This window comes from Talpa europaea (genome assembly GCF_964194135.1).
Source record: "Talpa europaea genome assembly, chromosome: 3".
NCBI lineage: Eukaryota > Metazoa > Chordata > Mammalia > Eulipotyphla > Talpidae > Talpa > Talpa europaea.
This window is the reverse complement of record NC_140069.1, coordinates 125,517,931-125,536,971: the sequence shown is the minus strand read 5'-3', so window position 1 is coordinate 125,536,971 and position 19,041 is coordinate 125,517,931. Positions and strand designations below refer to the sequence as shown.

General features: G+C 34.3%; 1 protein-coding gene across 2 annotated transcripts in view; it reads right to left on the bottom strand.

Annotated features, from left to right (window-relative positions):
* Positions 1 to 19,041, bottom strand: part of CAPZA2 (capping actin protein of muscle Z-line subunit alpha 2) — a gene marked incomplete at both ends in the record, with an annotated part of 39,583 nt that overhangs the window by 6,418 nt on the left and 14,124 nt on the right. Inside the window, 5 exons of one of the 2 annotated variants that reach the window (XM_084230946.1) lie at positions 3,342 to 3,421; positions 5,784 to 5,990; positions 9,722 to 9,785; positions 13,738 to 13,789; positions 17,461 to 17,524. In XM_084230946.1, the coding sequence (XP_084087072.1) occupies positions 3,342 to 3,421; positions 5,784 to 5,990; positions 9,722 to 9,785; positions 13,738 to 13,789; positions 17,461 to 17,524 (467 nt within the window). The remainder of the gene's footprint in view (positions 1 to 3,341; positions 3,422 to 5,783; positions 5,991 to 9,721; positions 9,786 to 13,737; positions 13,790 to 17,460; positions 17,525 to 19,041) is intronic. The other variant, XM_084230947.1, reaches the window with a different exon arrangement.

Below are 19,041 nucleotides of genomic sequence, written 5' to 3'. Positions count from 1 at the left end.
TAAATTTTAAATTCCATTTAATTTAATGTTACAGTATTAGAGTATGAGTGGGGAGTTTGAAGCTGGCCAATGTTTAACCACTGAGATATTCAAAAGAATCAAAAGGTTAAGCTCAGTTATGAGCTACTGAATTTAATCTTTACTATAAGAAAGGACCTACATAACTGATGCAGCTTCAGAATTTCAAAGTCAAGGATTAAAACACAGTTCAAAACTAAATCATATAACCTACTTTTGGAGAAATATTTTAACTGACCCTTTTATGCTTTAATTAAGAATAAAATTAATAATGTTGATTATCAGGAAGCTCAAAAACATAGTCAGTGCAGCTTAACATACACCAATGATACAAAGTACCAAATAGTCTTTAAAGAATGACTAATAAATACAACATTCTTAAGGAAGTTTTTGATATCTGCAAAGAAAAGGTTATAAAGAATTATAAGCATAAATTTTCCCTCCCTTTTCCAACTCTGGGTTTAAAGTTTCCACATAAAAGGCATAACCTCCACCTCTGAAACAATTTTTTGCATATAAACTAATACATATTCATGGTAGGAAACTGTAATATTACAAAAAGCTATTTGTACATACAAAAAAGTATGCTATTCATTTCTGACAACTAGGGAATGAAGTGCAAGTTTATTTAAAAGATGAATCAATGCTACTAATTTTTCCAATTATCCCCAAAACAAAGATCTGGAGACGAAATGGTTATTGTGTTCTATGAAAACATAAACTCATGCATTAGTTGCTTCTCTTTCAGAATCATCTAGAAATCAATAAAAAAAAGTTTATTTCGTATCTGAATTTTCAAGATGGGAACCACTTTAGTGATTTGAAGGAGAGATTATAAACTTCCACTCTGACTTCTAAGTCAAATGACCAATAATGAATTTTTTCTCTTGATGGCTTCACATAGCAATTCCTTTTCTTTTTAATCTTTTTACTCTTTGCATGCTCAAGAAATATGCAAATTTATACCGGTTAGGTTTTTCTTAATAGAATATATTTCTAAAACAATGGCCGGGCTAATGGATCATTAGATCTGAATTCCTTTTGATAATCTTGTTGTCTATGCAATCATGAAAGTCTACAGAATGATAGTACTCTCAAAGGTAAAGTTCACAATTCAAAAGCACTATTATTAGAATAATGTCTGGTCTACAAAATAAAAGAATTGTATATATGTCTTCATTTTGAAACACTAATCCAAAATTATCCACAGAAGCTTTGTTGGAAAAAGACAGGGTCCATTCATTTCTATTTCATGGTTCCAAAAGTAATTATTCCTTTATTTAGATATCAGTATCAATACTAGTGAGTTCTAAGCATATACAGTATTGATTTATCATGACAATATACACATATCATTACTGATTGGGAAAAAAAGAATTCCAAATCAAGTAAAGGTACCAGCGATTTCAAAAGATCCTTCCAAAGGAATTACTATACAGTAACAGTAAGTGATGTTGAGTAGACAGTATTCTTTCATCAATGGAGTAAACAGTTAAGAGATTCCTAGCCTTTAATTATGTTCCTTCATCTTTGTTAAAGCTATAGTTACAAAAGTGTCTTAATTCAACTAACATTAAATCCCTAAGCTAGCTACACATTAATAAAACAGTATAGACCAAGAAGAGAAGATTTAAGAATGCCCATGACTAGAATGTTCTGATTTTTACTCTACCTGTATTTTAGGTGAACGTTAGTATATTCCTTCTTTTACTTCTTAATGAAGTACCAGTTTTACTGCCTTGTTATTATTTTGACAGTATGTCTTTGTACCAAAATAGACAGATTTTACCAAGATTACCGTGACACGATATGTAGCACTGTGGGATAGCGTAAGAAATTTTATCGTTTCCAAAAAATGGAAATCATTTTTAACTTCAATGATAAAATATTCATTGTGATAGTTAAAAAAAAATACTCAAGATATGTAAAATGAAACAGAATAGAAAACTCAAGAACAAACATCTTCATTTTACATATGGTCAAGCTAAAATAAACTGAATTTCTGAAAACTAGTAAATTTACTATGATATTTCTAACATACTTTGAAGAAAAATTCAGTGAACAAGAATTTTCCTATAGTAGTTCAATTTCAACAATACTGATTTTATTATGTATATCCTGGCACAAACTGATTTTGTGAAAATTTATTTCTTTAGGATACTGGTAGATTAAAACTCAAGTTTTCAGACCTAAATGGGGGTATCACATTCATAGTAAGTCCATAAAATTAACTTCGTACACCAGAATCTTTAGGAACTTGTAGCTTATCGCTAAGGCATATGTTTATATACAGAACTGATTTTCCTTCAGTGAAGGAAAGTAATTTCTTTCGGGTCTATGTGGATTCCCCTAAACATTCTTGGTTAACATTGTAATCCTACATTTATTTCTGAGACAGTTGTAGTGGAGAAACTAAACCATGGGCCATGCATCAAACCAGTCCATCCATACTGAGGTTACTGACACTTGCCACTTTACCTACAATAATAGCACCAACCATCTTGGCTAACAAATCAAAAGACTAATATACTTAAATATTATAACTATTTACTCTGACAACCTTAGCATGTATTAACAAAAAAGGCTGGGGTAAAGATAAAGATTTCATTCAATTCCCAACTTGTAAAATCTTGGAAAGCCTCAGAATTTTATAATAGGCAGTATCTCAGAAATATTCTTACCTAACAACAAAAAGGCACAACTTGTCAAAGGTCCAAAACTAATAGGACAAGTCAGGGCTTTGGGGGCCTAGATATTAACATGGAATAATCTAGTGATTTGTATACAAAATTATTAGGCATAATTGTAATTGTAATTTGTTGTATAAAACCTATCACTGTACTGGTCAAGTAGGCACAAAGCAATCCACATAAAAACAATTATGAACTATAGAAAGGATCTCTAAAGTATAGTCTTCACATAAAAAGCATTTACTTCAGAGCCTTCAATATTAACACACACACACACGTCACCTTATAATTCGATCTGTCCTCTTTCTCTATATAAATTTCATTCAAGAACAGCCCTTTCTCAGAATGAGCATATGGGCCTACCAACTGGTCTGTTTGCAGGCACACATGTTCCCTTAGGATGCTTGCCCACACTCATTTCACTCAAAGTTCAATGGATTTATTGTGACCTTTAAAGGATTTGGCTGATTATGGAACAGATACCTTTCTTCTATAAGGGTTAAAGTTTTACATTGTTTTGATAAGCTCTTAGTCAATTATATATGAGCAAGGGACAGGCCAATCAATAAAACAAGAACTCTAAAGAATTATAAGCAATGTCAAAATTCTCCAACACACAAACTTTTAACTTACCAAAAGTTTTTTGCTTGGAACTGATGGCTTTCTATGCATGCAATAATGGTTTGCTGTCCATCTATTTTTTTACCATATACCTTTATTGGTAAAGAAAAACACAAGAGTGAATTTAGGGCCACAGAATGTCTAACTTTATTTTTTTTAAAAGATTTATTTATTTACCCATACAAGAGCTAGGGTACAGGGCAGAAGTGTGGGGAGGGATGAGAGGATTCACCAGAGACAAGAGCGGGGAACAGAACAGGCAGATCTACTGAAATACACTGCTGAGGCGAGCAGGGGGCAAGACAGGAGAGGTCTGCTGTGCCATGTGGGTATCTCCCTGACCGGCCGGGGATCGAACCAGCACTGAAGAGGCTATGGACAGCTGCACAGTGCTGTATTCAACTCCTTGTGCCACAGGGAGGCCCAGAATGTCTAACTTCGATCACCTATAAAATTCTACAAACTGTTTAGTACTTCAACAGAAACATAAAGGAATACAAAGTAGGTTACCATTCCAATATAGTAACCAGAAAAACAAGTAGTCAAATAAGTGCAATTAATCACAATCCAATCTTAGTGGACCATAAGAGTTCGTAATCAAAATAGCACAATTTATTGTAAAACTCTACCGTAAACCTAAACACCCCACACATTCTTTTCATTCTAAACACAGATATCATAAGCATAAATAATTTATTTTAAACAATGAGATACCAATCCTGGCTGTTTCCATATTAATAAAAACTAGGCCTAGACTGCAATTATCATCTTTATTTACTTTATAATCTTAGAGGTTGCCACTTCTCTTGTCATTTTATTTTTGGGTACTGGTACACTTCCATAGATTCAGGCCTTTTATGGTGACTATCCAATTGCCATTGTGTTCCATGAAATCGTAAAGACTTCTTCTGTTACTGGTTTTGATCAACTAGGTTGTCTACTGACCTCTGACAGACCAGCTGAAAGTTGCACCATAGGAGTTTTGGGCAATCAATGATGCATACTTGTCTTTTGATGGAAGTCATTAGTTTTAGGGCTTTTACTTGGTATAGCCTTTGGGCTGTACCCCTAGAGCCAATCCCTGTGACCTCACAATAATGTATCTCATCATTTTTTGATGAGATACTTTAAAAGTATCAAGATAGAGGTGAGAAAATTAATTTCCTTTAACTGTGATGACTTGATAGTTCACCTCTTACCTACTGATTTAAAAGTAATGAATAACACAGGAAAGAACACTCTAACTCAACTTAATCATCTTCTTTTTTTTTAATTAATTTTTTTCCCAAAGATTTATTTATTTATTTATTTATACAAGCACTGGGTACAGTCAGAGGTGCGGGAGGGTGAGAGAATTCACCAGAGCCAGCGCGGAGAGTAGAACAGAGAGAGTGACGAAGTACACTGCTGAGGGGAGCAGCGGGCAGCAGGAGAGGTCTGCGCGCCATGTGGGACCCTCGCCCAGTGGCCGGGGATCTAACCAGCGCTGCAGAGGCTGTGGGCAGCTTCGCAACCCAGCGCTCAACTACTGCGCCACCGGGGAGGCCCAACCATCTTATTCTTGATGAGTTATTCTTTCAAAAGAATCCTAATCAATATAAGCTATAATTCAAAGAACTTGAAAGGTATTTTAGGTTATGTTGCTATATTTATCAAATAATTATTGAGGGCTACATATTTAAAGGGGCCAATATAAATTCTGGTCCTAAAACCTGAGACTAAAAAGGCAGGCTATTAATAATAGTTATTCTGGGACAGCATGTATGAACCAGAATACATGGCCACTATAAGTAGAAGAGGTAGGTAGAGACCAGATCAAAGGACCTTATAAGCCATATTCAAAAGCTTGGGCTATTCTAAGTGCAAGAGGAAATCTGTGACGTATTTCATACAGGGGATTTTCATGATATGATCTGCATTTCAGTAAATCGTTCTGTCTATGGAGAACATTACAGAAATACATACAAACTGAGGGGGACTAAAAAACTTATCTGGGTAGAAATAATCTTATGAAAGGAAGGAAAAAACCCACTTATTTTCTGTCACATTTCATCCTAAAATTATAAAGATAGGCTAAACCACAAAATGAAAAAGAAATCTGGTTATAAGAACATGTAATTCTATTTCTGATTTTTTTTTATTCTAAGATCATAATTTAATGAAAAGAAATTTAACTGGGATGAGTTATGAATATGAGATTAAAGAATCTCTTCATATCATGCTCTTCTAATTCCTACCTGGATTTAATTCAAGGTACAACCATTTTAACATTTTTGGGCTATAATAACATACTTAACTATTAAGACTTTCTTAGAAAAAATAGCAAGTATTCTTAGAAATATGGCAAGTTATAAAATGTCAATACCCTAAAGTTACTACAAATTTCAAGAGAGTATAAAAACACTGACACATTTACATGAAACAAAAGAAAGAAACTCCACATTGATGACTTACAGTGCAGACCCCATTTGGATAATGTTCTTTTACGTAAGCTCGCAGAGCAGTTTCTACTGAAGTTCTCCATGATTCGACTGCATTGTCCGCTTCATATGGTCTTGGATCAGTTGCTTCCTTTCTTAAATGATCAAATTTGAAACAGATTCTGTTTTTTGGATCCAAAAACTTTCCGTTTCCCAAGTCACCATGTTCTGTTATCAATACCTTCAACAATACAATGAATTTTTGGGGGGAAAAAAATTGAAACAGCATTTAAGTACTAATATACATTAATATATATTCATTCAAGCTTCTTGAAAACTATAATTCTACACCAAGCAACTGGTTTAACTATATGGCACAATACAATATTTCTTCCAATAAAACTTCCAGCCACATGGTTAAAAATATACATTCTAATACACTGCTGGAACCAGGTGTTCTATTTACTTATTTTTTGAGAACTTATATCATTTCTGTTACTAGCCTCCAATTTCTTAAAACTAATTAACTGGTAATAATCTTCAACTAGGATGGTTATAAGGATGGTTCTAATCCAGTGAGAATCCTTCTCAATGTGTCCTATATTGCTCTTGGGCCCAAAATCTCATCTACTGTGAAGTGCCTGGTTCCTGTTTTATAAGCTAATAATTGACAGTTGCTTTCAACTGACTCCCAAATCTAAAAAAAAGAAAGGTAATTTGTTCATTTATGTACCCTTAAATTGTACATTTGACATTCTGTGCCTTATTTTAAAAACATCCCTCTTTGGCTTCCCCTGGCAACTCCCAATCTTGGACTCATTACCTGTATCAGTACTTCCTCATCCCTCTGATTCAAATCATGTAAACACAGGCGGTAGGTACCCTATTAAGTTTTTCCAGTCATAGTGTCCTACATAGATAAATATATCTACAACTAAATATACATATATACACACAGGATTTTTCTGGTCAATTTTATGAAAATGGAAGGAAAATATATGAGTGCACACATTTTTCTGCATCTGGCTTTTTTCAACATGAACATTTCAAAATCAGCTTTGTTATGTCATTCTGTCATTCCCACTATTGACCGACTATATTTTCAGGCTATTTTCCTATTTGGGGAAATAAATATTACTGTATATATATGTATATTTGTGTGTATATATATATATATATATATATATATACACATTTTTAACACACTGATTATTTTTCATTGGATACTTTTATTGCTCTTCACTAGATACCCAGGAATGGGGACAACAGGAAAAATGTTTATATTTTCCTTGTATAGTTTCTAGGTCTCCAGTCAGTCAGTCTACCTATCTAAGATAGTCTCCTGCCCTTATATTGAACATGTAGACACATTTACTTAATGATTTTAGTCATTTTATGAGTTTTTAAATCCATCTGAAATTTATTTCTGTATACTATAAGAGACAGAGGTCCAGCTTAACTTTCATCTTGTGAAAACCAGCTGTGTCACTATCTTTTACTTTATGCTTGCCTAAATTCTAATCTTGTCATATGTAAAATCTGTCATATATTTGGGAACTAAATTCTGCTTTTATATGCTGCTCTACCAATCTCTTTGTCTATTACTTACACCACCATTCCGATCTGACTTTATGTTGGTTGTGAAGTATCTTCTGCTATTAAGGCAATTTCCTGTTTTTCTCACATTTTTCTTTTTTAAGCATGTATTTGTTTACCTAAACTTTGAAACTTTTTTTTTAAAGATTTATTTATTTATTTATTTATACAAGCACTGGGTATAGCCAGAAGCGCAGGAGGGTGAGAGAATTCACCAGAGCCCAAGCAGGTTGCAGAGCAGGCAGAAGGACTGAAGTACAATGCTGAGGGAAGCAGCGGTCGGCAGGAGAGGTCTGTGCACCATGTGGGACCCTCCTCCGGTGGCCGGGGAGCAGCCAGGGATTGAACCAGCGCTGCAGAGGCTGCAGGCAGCTTCGCAACCCAGTGCTCAACCGCTGCGCCACTGGGGAGGCCCTAAACTTTGAAACTTTTAACCAATTTTAAAAACTCTCAGAATTCAAATCAAATTGCATTAAGTTCATGTATCACTTTCTAAATAATTTAATTTTTCTATCTAAAAGTGGACTGCGGTGTGTTTTTTCATTGTTCAGATCCTGTTTTTATGAGTTTCAAGAAGACAACAACCATTTCATTCATAATCCTATGCCTTATTAAGGTTACTCTTGGGTAATGTATAGTTTAACTACTATTTAAAACAGATCTCCTATGATTTAAGAAAATTTAAAAAATAAATAAAAATAAATTATTTCCTGGCCAAAAAGGAAAGTTAATGAGTTTTGCATGAGGGCCTTAAATTCATCTCAGGAAATTATTTTAAGACTGGTAGGTTTTTTTTGGGGGGGTGGGGGCTGGGGGAGGTTAATTTTACCAGAGTTTTAAGTATTTCTAAATGTATATGAACGAAGTCACCAAAGCTTTCTCTTCTTTTCCAAAGCTTTGAAAGATTTCATTCTCTTGTCTTATTTATATATCCCCATTTATAATCAATAATGGTTATAAGTAGACCATGGAGAATTTTTTACTTTAACTAAAATTTTATTATAGTATTTGCAGTTTGTGATATTACTGGTCTTTTTTTAAGCAGTTACTATATTAAAGAGGGTTTCTTATATCCCCATTTAACTTAAGGGTTTTGCTTTTAATAAGGACGAGCTGGTGATTTTCAAATTCCCTTTTTATTGTCTACTGATACATCACAAGGTTTTCTCTTTGATTTGGTCAAGAGGCAAGATCATTATATTACCCTACATGGAACACTCTCGTATTCTTCTAATAAATTCCATTTTTCCTGACATATTAATCTTTATATAGATTTCTGGATTCTATTTGATAATATGATTTAAAGTTTTAAAATCTAGAATTACATAAGAGATTATTATAAATTATTATAGTTTTTTTTTTGGTCATCTTTATTAGGTTTATGTTTCAAAATTATGCCTGGTTTGTAAAGTGAGTTTAGGCTTGACCCCAAATTCTAAAAAGGTGAATTTCTTTGATCTAGCACATCTTATTTTAGGATTTAATTGTTTAATAAAACAATGTTCAACATAACATTGCTTATATAATTAAAAACAAAACAAAACAAAAATGAAAACCACCAAAATCTCCTGAGGAATAAAGTAAATTTAGGAGATTAATAAAAAACTACACAGCCTTATATGTGTGTACACACACATTTGTATCTATCTACCTGCCTGCTCCTTTCAGTTATAAGCCATTATCTGTCTACTCTCATTTTCCTCCTAGAACTACAAGACTATATATTATATAATAAATAATGCCAAATGCAAGCATTGATATAAGTAGCCACCAAGGAGTAACTGTTACCTTTCTTTCTCATGTTTTACCTACCAAGCCCTTCTTCATACTGTTTTATATAAATTATGCTTCATGTAAGTATGATGTAAATTAATATAGTTTTTGTTTAATTAGAAAACTAAAGCAAAAAAAAAAATGCCCTTGACCTTCTGTGGTTTTTCTTATCTTAGCATTTCTATCTTGCACTTTGGAAAGAAAAGATTTAATAATTACTAAATGCTAAGTTACTCACATGAAGAACTGTAGAATTCCAGAGCAACCAAATTATGATATAAATCTTACTAATATATAGTCTAGACTTTGGATTAATATAGGATTGATATTTTTTTCCTATAAAAAACAAGAAAGGAGGTTTAAAGCAATTATTTTCTAAAATCTGAAGAGAAGTACATTTGATATTTCTTAAAGGGACTATCTGCTAATAGCACTAGCAGTCTCAACAAAAGAAACTTAACTTTCAATTACTTTGCCCATAAGTGGCTATGAGTAATATGATTTTTTTTAATCTTTATACACACCACTTCACAATACTTACAGGATATATTAACCGTTATAAATGAAATAAATATCCAGATCATGTATTTATATGAAACATACCTGATCCTCATAACCTTCAATTTTTACTGGAGTAAACTGGTCCAAGTTATACTGTGCAAATGCACTAAAAAAAGAAAAAGGTTAATAACTTAAAGTTACATACTTACTGCTTTTAAAATGTCAGCCAGAAATTCAACCATTAATAAAAGTCTCCTTCACAATATATGGCAAGTTAAATAAAACTGTGATACTCCATTACTGATCTTGTATTAAATATAAATACTATAAATGAGGCTATTTTGGTTTTTTTAAAGATTTATTTATGCATGTAAGAGCTGGGACACAGGTCATATGTGTGGGGGGGTGAGGGAATTCACGAGAGACAGAGTGGGGAGCAGAAAAGGCCGAAAGACTGAAATACACTGCTGAGGGGAGCAGCAGGAGAGTCAGGAGAGGTCTGCTGGGCCATATGGGTTGCGCCCCTGGCCAGCCGGGGATCGCACTCATGCTGCAGTGGCTGTGGACAGCCTCATAGGTTGCAGCTTAACCCCTTGCACCACCAGGGAGGCCTGATAAGGCTATTTTAAAAACTAATTAAGTTGGTCTTATCATTCAAACCCTGAAAGTATATTTAATTATCTATAAGATACATATTTAGCTAGGCTCTGTTTCTTACTTATATGTAAGATAACATCTACTAGAAACAGGCCAGGTGCTATAAGAGATGCAAAGACTAATCGGACAGATGTTATGATCACAGACAGGGCTTACAATTTTACAAGGTAATAGATAAAACTGTAACACAGATAGGAAGTAGGAAGTACCCTAAGATAATTACCAACAAAATACTGCAGAGAATATGTTTTTCTCTTTAAAATTACATTCTGATAAAGCAAGGGTAAGAATTAGGGGGGGTTTTCATAATGGATATAATACTGAGAAATGGTCTTGAGAAACTAGATAGGTTCTATGGTCTTACAGAAATTGGAGGGACAGGAAGACAAAAGTATTTCAAGGGACCAGGATAAGCAAGAGAGGTTAGGTAGACAGGTTAGGTACAGCATTTTTTTTTTTTTTTTAAATACAAGAGCTGGGGTACAGGCCAGAGTCACGGGAGGGTGAGAGGATTCACCAGAGACAGAGCAGGGAGCAGAACAGGCAGACGGAACAAAAGCACTGCTGAGGGGAGCAGCAGGTTAGACAGGAGAGGTTTGTCTCGCCATGTGGGAATCTCCCTGGCCGGCCAGGAACCAAACCAGCACTGCAGAGGCTGTGGTCAGCTTCATAGCGCTGTGCTCAACCCGCTGCACCACCGGGGAGGCCCAGATTAGGTACAGTATTTTAGAAAGCATTAAGTTCAATGCCTGACACACAGTAGTATCTAGTTATATTTACTGAACTGAACTGAAAGACCCAGAATGATGGGATAAATGAGTACTTTACTTGGGAGGAAAAGCAAAATCAGTTTTTTTTGAGAAAGGAGAACTCAGAACTACTTCTAAAGGAGATTAATTTTGGCAGCAATGTGAATGACAACTTGGGCAATGGAACAACTACAACCAGAAAGCAGTTAGGCTACTGAACTGCTTAGAGTCTGAATTAGAGACGATGACGAGATGGAGTCATCGCTCTATTATCATTTGACTAAAGAATGATATATTGGGCCTCTGTGGTGGCGCAAGTGGTTGGGCACTGCACTATGAAGCAATCTGAAGCCTCCGCAGCACGAGTTCGATTCCCGGCCGGCCAGGGAGAAACCCTCATGGCAAGGCAGGCCTCTCCAGTCTCACCCGCTGCTCCCTCAGCAGTGTATTTCAGTTGATCTGCCTGTTCTGTTCACCACTCTGTCTCTGGTGGATCCTCCTCCACCCCCCGCATCTCTGGCCTGTACCCCAGCTCTTGTACACATAAATAAATAAATCTTTAAAAAAAAAAAAAGAATGATATATTATTAGGTAATTATGCAATGTATTTGTAGGAAAAATTCTCAACATACAAAAAATATAAAATACATATATATATATATATACACACACACACACACACACACACACACACACACACACACACACACACACACACAGAACATACTGCATCTTATTAAATCTATAACCTGGGAAATTTCTTCCACTTAACCAAAAGGACAATGAGAATTATAAAATTTAGAAATGTATCTACCTACCTGGTAGATGTATCTAATGTATCTAAATGTATCTAATCTACCTGGAAGCTCTTCAGATTACTCTTGATGGAGAGATGTTGACTGAAATTTCAGGTTTTAACTACTGAGTCTCCCATATTAAGGAATGTTTGGTTGAACAAAGAAAGCATTACTGATGAGTTAATAAGAGACTAGTAAATAAATATAAAAATAGCAAAGTAAAAGTAAATTACTAGCTGTCAAATTTCTGACAGTTCATATTTAAAAAGATGGGGCTGAAGTTAGATGTGCATAAGGGAGGGGGAAAAGAGGTATCATTCTAATTTAAATTAAGCAAATTCACATATGCCTACAAGTCTGTTGAACCTCTATCTTCATTAAGATTCACATAATTCACAAATTTACTGGATAAATCTTTAAACATTACACAAATAGAACTAGATTAAATTTTCCTCAGTCAGGATTTCAGATATGGATTCTATATTAAGATGAAAAGCAACTTATTAAATGGGTAGTAGACACTTTGTAAGACACCTAAAAATCTGTTTAATTTCATCTTTTTCTTTTTCTTTTTGTGGGACCCTCGCTGGCAGCCAGGGAACAAACTCGGGGAACGAACCAGCGCTGCAGAGGCTGTGGGCAGCCTCGCAGCCCAGCGCTCAACAGCTGCGCCACCAGGGGAGGCTAATTTCATCTTTTTCAAATGAACAGTAAAGCTGGTTAGCCTAAAATATGGGCCCCCATAACTTTATGTTGGGAGGGAGTAGTGGGAAAAAGAAATTTCTCTGAAATCCTAAGATACTTATGGCAAGTTGTAACTGTCATCATTGGTCCAGAGATCATGAACCAGGATTTAGAAATAACAAGCTCTTTGAATAACTCACAAACTCAATAAATAAATATGTGATTTATTAAATAAATGTGTCAAGTAATATGTTAGGTATTAATGGATGGATTAAAAAACTGCCAACCTTCAGAGATCTCATAATCTATTAGAGTCAAACAGATTCCTAACAAAAAGTAAAATGGCTTAAAAATTAAAGCAGTCTTGGGCCTCTCTGGTGGCGCAGGCAGTTGAGCGCCGCACTGTGAAGCTGTCAGCAGCCTCTGCAGTGCGGATTTGATCCCGGCCAGCCAGCAAGAATCCCACATGGTGCAGCAGACCTCTCCTGCCTTGCCCACTGCTCCCCTCAGCAGTGTATTTCGTCAGTCTGACTGTTCTGTTCCCCACTTTGTCTCTGGTGAATCCTCTCACCCTCCCACACATCTGGCCTGTACCCCGGTTCTTGCATAAATAAATAAATCTTAAAAAAAAAGAAAAAGAACACATTGTTAAAAAAAAAAATTAAAGCAATCACAGCTTCAAAAGTCAAAATTTCTAAATAATTTTAACTAATTTTGCACATGTCAAAATGTAGTACTGAGTATACTACTATCAAATACACATGAATAATTTCATGCTATAGTTATGTCCCTGTGATCAAAAATGTTTCTGTTCTAGCCCAGTAGGTATACATAATTGTATGTATTTGAACTTTATGTGCAAATTCAGTGCCTAAAAACCCCTTTAATTTTCAAGATTTTTTATTTATTTACCGCATACAAGAACTGGGTAGTGTAAGCCAGAGGTGCTGGGGGTGAGCGGATTCACCAGAGACAGAGTGGGGAGCAGAACAGGCAGATCTACCGAAATACACTGCTAAGGGAGCAGTGGGGTGAGGCAGGAGAGGTCTGCTGTGCCATGTGGGTAGCTCCCTGGATGGGAATTGAACTCATGCTGCAGTGGCTGGTGATAAATAGCTTTAAAGTGCTGAAACTTTAACCCCTCTGCCACCAGGGAGACCCCAACCTAAAAAACACTTTGAAAACATTTCCTCCTGTATCACTATAGTTAATACAAATATATAATACTCACTGGGCTGCTCCTTCCCTGAGAAGATTATCATTATTAAGCAGTAACCGAACATCTGCAAAACAAATAATATATTTGCTTTATTATTATTTCTTCATGTTTGAAATTCTGTATAATGAATACAGATTATTTTAGTCCCTCTCCCTCTCCCAATGCAAGCAAGATCAAAATGTTACTGATGGCCAAAATAACCACAAGCACACAATGGTGTTAATAATTAAAAAAAAAAAAAAAAAGACATCAGGAAACAGAAGAGGTAGTAAAATAGAAATACATGTTATTTTATATCCTTAATTGTCAGTGCAGGCAAACTGTAATGCATCTCCAAAGAACTAAAGTGAAGATAAGCTACACCAAAAAGATGGTGTAGTAAGATCAGCAGAAGAGTTACTCTATACTTCTTAGTTTGATAATACTATCATAAATTTCAAATGAATGTGCACTATAGAAAAAGTTATTCAGCAAGATGTAGGCACGTCTGTCCTCATAGAGTTCATGCTCAAATAACACAGGAATGTATTTATATTTATACATATAACTCTTTGATAAGTGTCCTCACTTTGTTTACTAATTCTTAAATCTGTACTAATTTTAGACTCTATTATTTGATCAAGAATCATTTTTACAAAAATAATAAAGTATTTAAAAAAATAAGAATTGTCTATTCACATACCTCTTTTCAATAGTAGGACTTAACTGAAAAAAAAATCTTTACTAAATCTTTAAAATAACACTGATTTCTAAATTAACTGATTTTAAACACTGGAATCTTCTAACTAAAAAATTATTTTAAAAAATATAGACATTCACAATTTTAGTTATTTCTATCCCACAAAGCAAACTGGAAAATTCTACTTGCTAAGTATGATTCTTTTATTTTCAATATCTTAAACAATAATTAATAGAGGTATTGCATGGTAGTGCATCTTTTCCAGTTCCAAATGGGAAAATAATTTAAAAGCAGACTCCATTTCCTCCAGATTACTCTGGGAAAAAAAGCACATACTTTCATCATGACAGAAAAAGACAGAGAATTTGGATAAAATACCTTTTTTTTTAAGGATTTATTTCTATTTATTTATGCATACAAGAATGAGGGTGTTGGCCATAGGTGCTGGGGGTGAGAAGATTCATCAGAGACAAGAGTGGGGAGTAAAACAGGCAGTTCCACTGAAATACACTGCTGAGGGGGGTAGTGAGGGAGACGGGAGAGGTCTGCCATGCCATGTGGGTTAGCTCCCTGGCTGGGGATTGAACTCATGCTTGCAGTGGCTGGTATAGCTTGATAGAGCTGACTTTAACCCCTTCACCACCAGGGAGGCCCAAAATGAAATATTTCATAAGAGCAGTTCCAAGTCAGGCTTATCACATCAGAACAATATAGTGGCTGATTGAGAGTTTAAAAAAGTAAATACAGATGTTAAAAGTCCCTGATCTACCCAATCACTTTCTGAAAATGAAGACCAGAAAATGAAGAAATGCATGTTTCAATGATTCCAATGTAGTCAGTCTAGGAAATAGCATTTGGAAACCACTACCCTGATGAGATTTTATGATTTTGCAATTCTAAAATTTTGTAGCTGCTCTCTTAAAATCATTTTGATGCCAGTAATATAAACAAAAACAATAAAAATAATCAAAGTCATGATATTTCCCCCTCAAATATTTATTTTTTGAACTCTAAATAATCTCTCAATTAAAATTTAAATAGCATCTTATATGCCATTTCTATCACACAACTCACTCAAATTTATTGTACCTCACCACCAAACATAGCAAAAATTAAACAACAATTTCAAATGAGATTTAGACAGGCAATTTCAAGTACTCATACTTTTTTAAATCTCTCTGATTAAAAAATTTGTAGGGTAAGAACAATACAACTTTTCTTAGAATTGTAATTTACTTTGGCTCTGTGATTTGCACAGGATCAGGAGCTACTGCCTTTGGCACAGTTTCACGATTATCAATTTAGTTACAAGACAAAGTCTAACCTTAGGAGAGAGGACAGTGTATTTAATAAATCCTCCAACCACCAAATACGTTAATGTATATTTAGATTATAGAGGCTGAATATTCAAACAGAAATCAAATGTATAGGAAGCATAAATACTTTTAAACTCACCCCAAATTCCCAATTTACTACTTGGGATTTTATAGTTATCTTAAAAAAGCAGAATTACTTTAATTTCCAGATTTTTTTCACAATGAGATTTGCTGTTCTTCTTCTAAGTGTAGCTCAGTGGTTAAGCTTTTAAATGCCTAAGAATTATCATATATTGTTATATCGGCACTAAGTCATACAATGTTATAAAGTGAGGATGATCTAAGGGATTTTTCAAGGGTAATTTTAACCTTATGAATTTCTGCCTTTTTTAAGACTTTGAAAACTAATGTTCTCTGAAGTAAGATTCCATTACATCATACACTATGAATGAAAATGAGTGACTAAACTTAAAAGACATGGTTTAAATAGTTTACTCTGGAGTAGACTTTAAAAAATAAAACTGAAAAACCCTATGCAAAATAGTTTTACTTGAAGACATGGTGAATGCAACACACACGTAAAATAGAATTAACATTTAATGTTATTCTGGTAGCATTTTCTTTAACTGCGCAAGAAAAAAATTTTTTATAAAAAGGACCATTTTCCTGGCAATTGTTGCAATCATGTTATTCTTTTTTCCCCCATTTTTAAATTCTATATATTTTTTACATCATTTTTCATTTTTGCACAATGTATGCATTTTCATCTTGGTTATAGTCCCCTCTTGTTTTGATCCTACTCCCTCCTCCCCCCCGCCCCACCCCGTAGTGTGTCTCTGGTTTATAGTTGCTTGTTGATTTTGATTTTCACTTTATTATAATTAGTCTTTTTCCTAGTCCCTTAGTTAGGTTTTCTAAATTCTTGCTATGAGTGAGACCATCTGGTATTTTTCTTTTTCTTTCTGGCTTATTTCACTGAGCATGATCCCTTCCAGCTCCATCCATGTTGCTGCAAATTGCATGTGTGGAGATTCCTCAACCTACTAAAGATGGAGCTTCCATATGATCCAGCAATTCCACTCCTAGGTATTTACCCAAAGGACACAGAAACATTAATTCAAAAGGGCACCTGCACCCCTATGTTTATAGCAGCACTCTTTACAATAGCTAAGCTATGGAAACAATCCAAATGCCCAAAATAGATGACTGGATCAAGATGATGTGGTACATATACACAATGGAATATTACTCAGCAATCAATCACGTTATTCTTACTGCTGAAGAAAAGCTATTGGTTGTTATAGCCACCAGCAGACTGTATAACAGCTTAAATTTCTGGTCTTAAAAAAATGTTTTTATATGTGCTGTTATCTTCTAAGCATGGTAAAATAATGTTCCTCAACCTTTTTTGGATGTTCATACATCTGAATCTTGTAGTTTTTTCTTGAAAAGACATAGAAAAATGGATTTCACAAATTCTAAAAAAAAATAATTAAAATTTTTAAATGATTCATAAGTTAGTCTTTTAAGAAGGTTAATTTACTCAAATAGAATTATATATATATCATAAATACATTATATTCAAGCCATTAGAAAGTCTAGGCTGACAAAAATTTTCATTGTGATTCATAAAATACAGATTTTTCTACATATTCCCTTAGCTTAGTTGTTTTATTTAACTTATTCTTTAAAAATAAAGAGAGCTTGATAAAATAAGCCTTAGTGTTATTAAACACTCACCATTAAATACCTCATTAAATTCTCCAGGAGGGGCATGAATGATGAATTTTGCTGCTATACGCACCTAAAATACAAACAAAGATTTAAATGAGTCAGTACCCTAGGCTTCTGCTAAAATGATCAAAAAACAAAACAAAACAAAAATCAGTGTGGAAACTAGAGAATTTTTTGCAAAATTATATTAGTTCATGTTACAACATTATACTATTTCAAAGTTCTATACTAAAAATGACAAGATTTCAAGGACAGTAACATGCAAGATCTTTAAGTTTATTACTGTCTTAATCACTTGATATAAAAATGATGTATAAGTCTGATTATATATAAAATATGCAATTTAGGAGACAGATGGCAAAGAGGCAATGTTCCCATTTGTCACTGATAAAAATAAAATTTCTGACCACCACCAAACTTCTAAAGAACAACCCCACATTCTTCTAAATATTAAACAACTTGTATTCACTCATTCAGTCATTTTCCAAACCTCTCATTCCAGTTAGGATCACAGTTGGCTGATCTGTCCTAGCAGCTCAGGGCACAAGGTAGGTACCAATCCTGGATGAATTTCCTCAAAGCGTGCACTCTCACACACATCCACACTCATACAACTGGGGACAATTTACACACAGATCAGTGAACCTAACATGCACTTCTTTTCAGGTGTGAGAGGAAACTGATATGCCCAAAGAAAACCCACACAGCTATGGGAAGAACATGCAAACTCCACACAGGGAATGGCCTTGGAAGGAAATCAATGTTCTTAGTAAACATTATTTGAGGACCTGGTATATATGTGGCTAAAATGAATATATTCCTCATTACAAGCCACATGTATGACAAGGCCTTGAAAAGATTAAAAAACTTGATTTCAAAACAAAAGGAAAAGCCTTTGTAGTCTAGAACACTAAAAAATTTGAAGCAATATATATGGTTGTTATTGGATACCTCTGGTATCTACAATGAAGATTATAACAAAAATGAGGTTATTTAGTGTATCATGCACTATCATGAATTATGTCATTCACTATTCACAACAACCCCAGAGGTAATTATATATTTGCACATTTTTTAGTAGAGCTATTAAGTAACAATCTGATTCCTGAACCTAAACTTTTATTCACTGGATTGTGCTCTTTCTCAAATTTCAAACAATTTTGGTAGATTGAGTAAAACCCTCCCACCAAAAGATGAATATGGCAGAATATGACAGTGTAGCTATCAAACAACTGCCTTAATGCGAACTCTTTTGGTTTTGGGGGGGATAGTATTTAAAATATCAATAGCAACAACTTATGTAAAAGGTAAATTTCTTGAAAGACACAAAAACTAAAGTTCACTCAAGAAGAAAAAGACAACCTGAATAGTTCTAGATTTGTTAATTTGTTAAGTGAACACTATCCAACTCATTTTAAGAAAACAGCACTGTCCCATAGCAAAACCAGACTGAAATATTACAGGAGACACAACTCTCAGACCAAAACCTCTCATGAACATATCTACAAAAGTCCTCAAAAAACAAACCAACCAACCCCAGCAAACTAAATTCAATAGAAAGATAGGGGTTTATCCTGGAAATGAAGA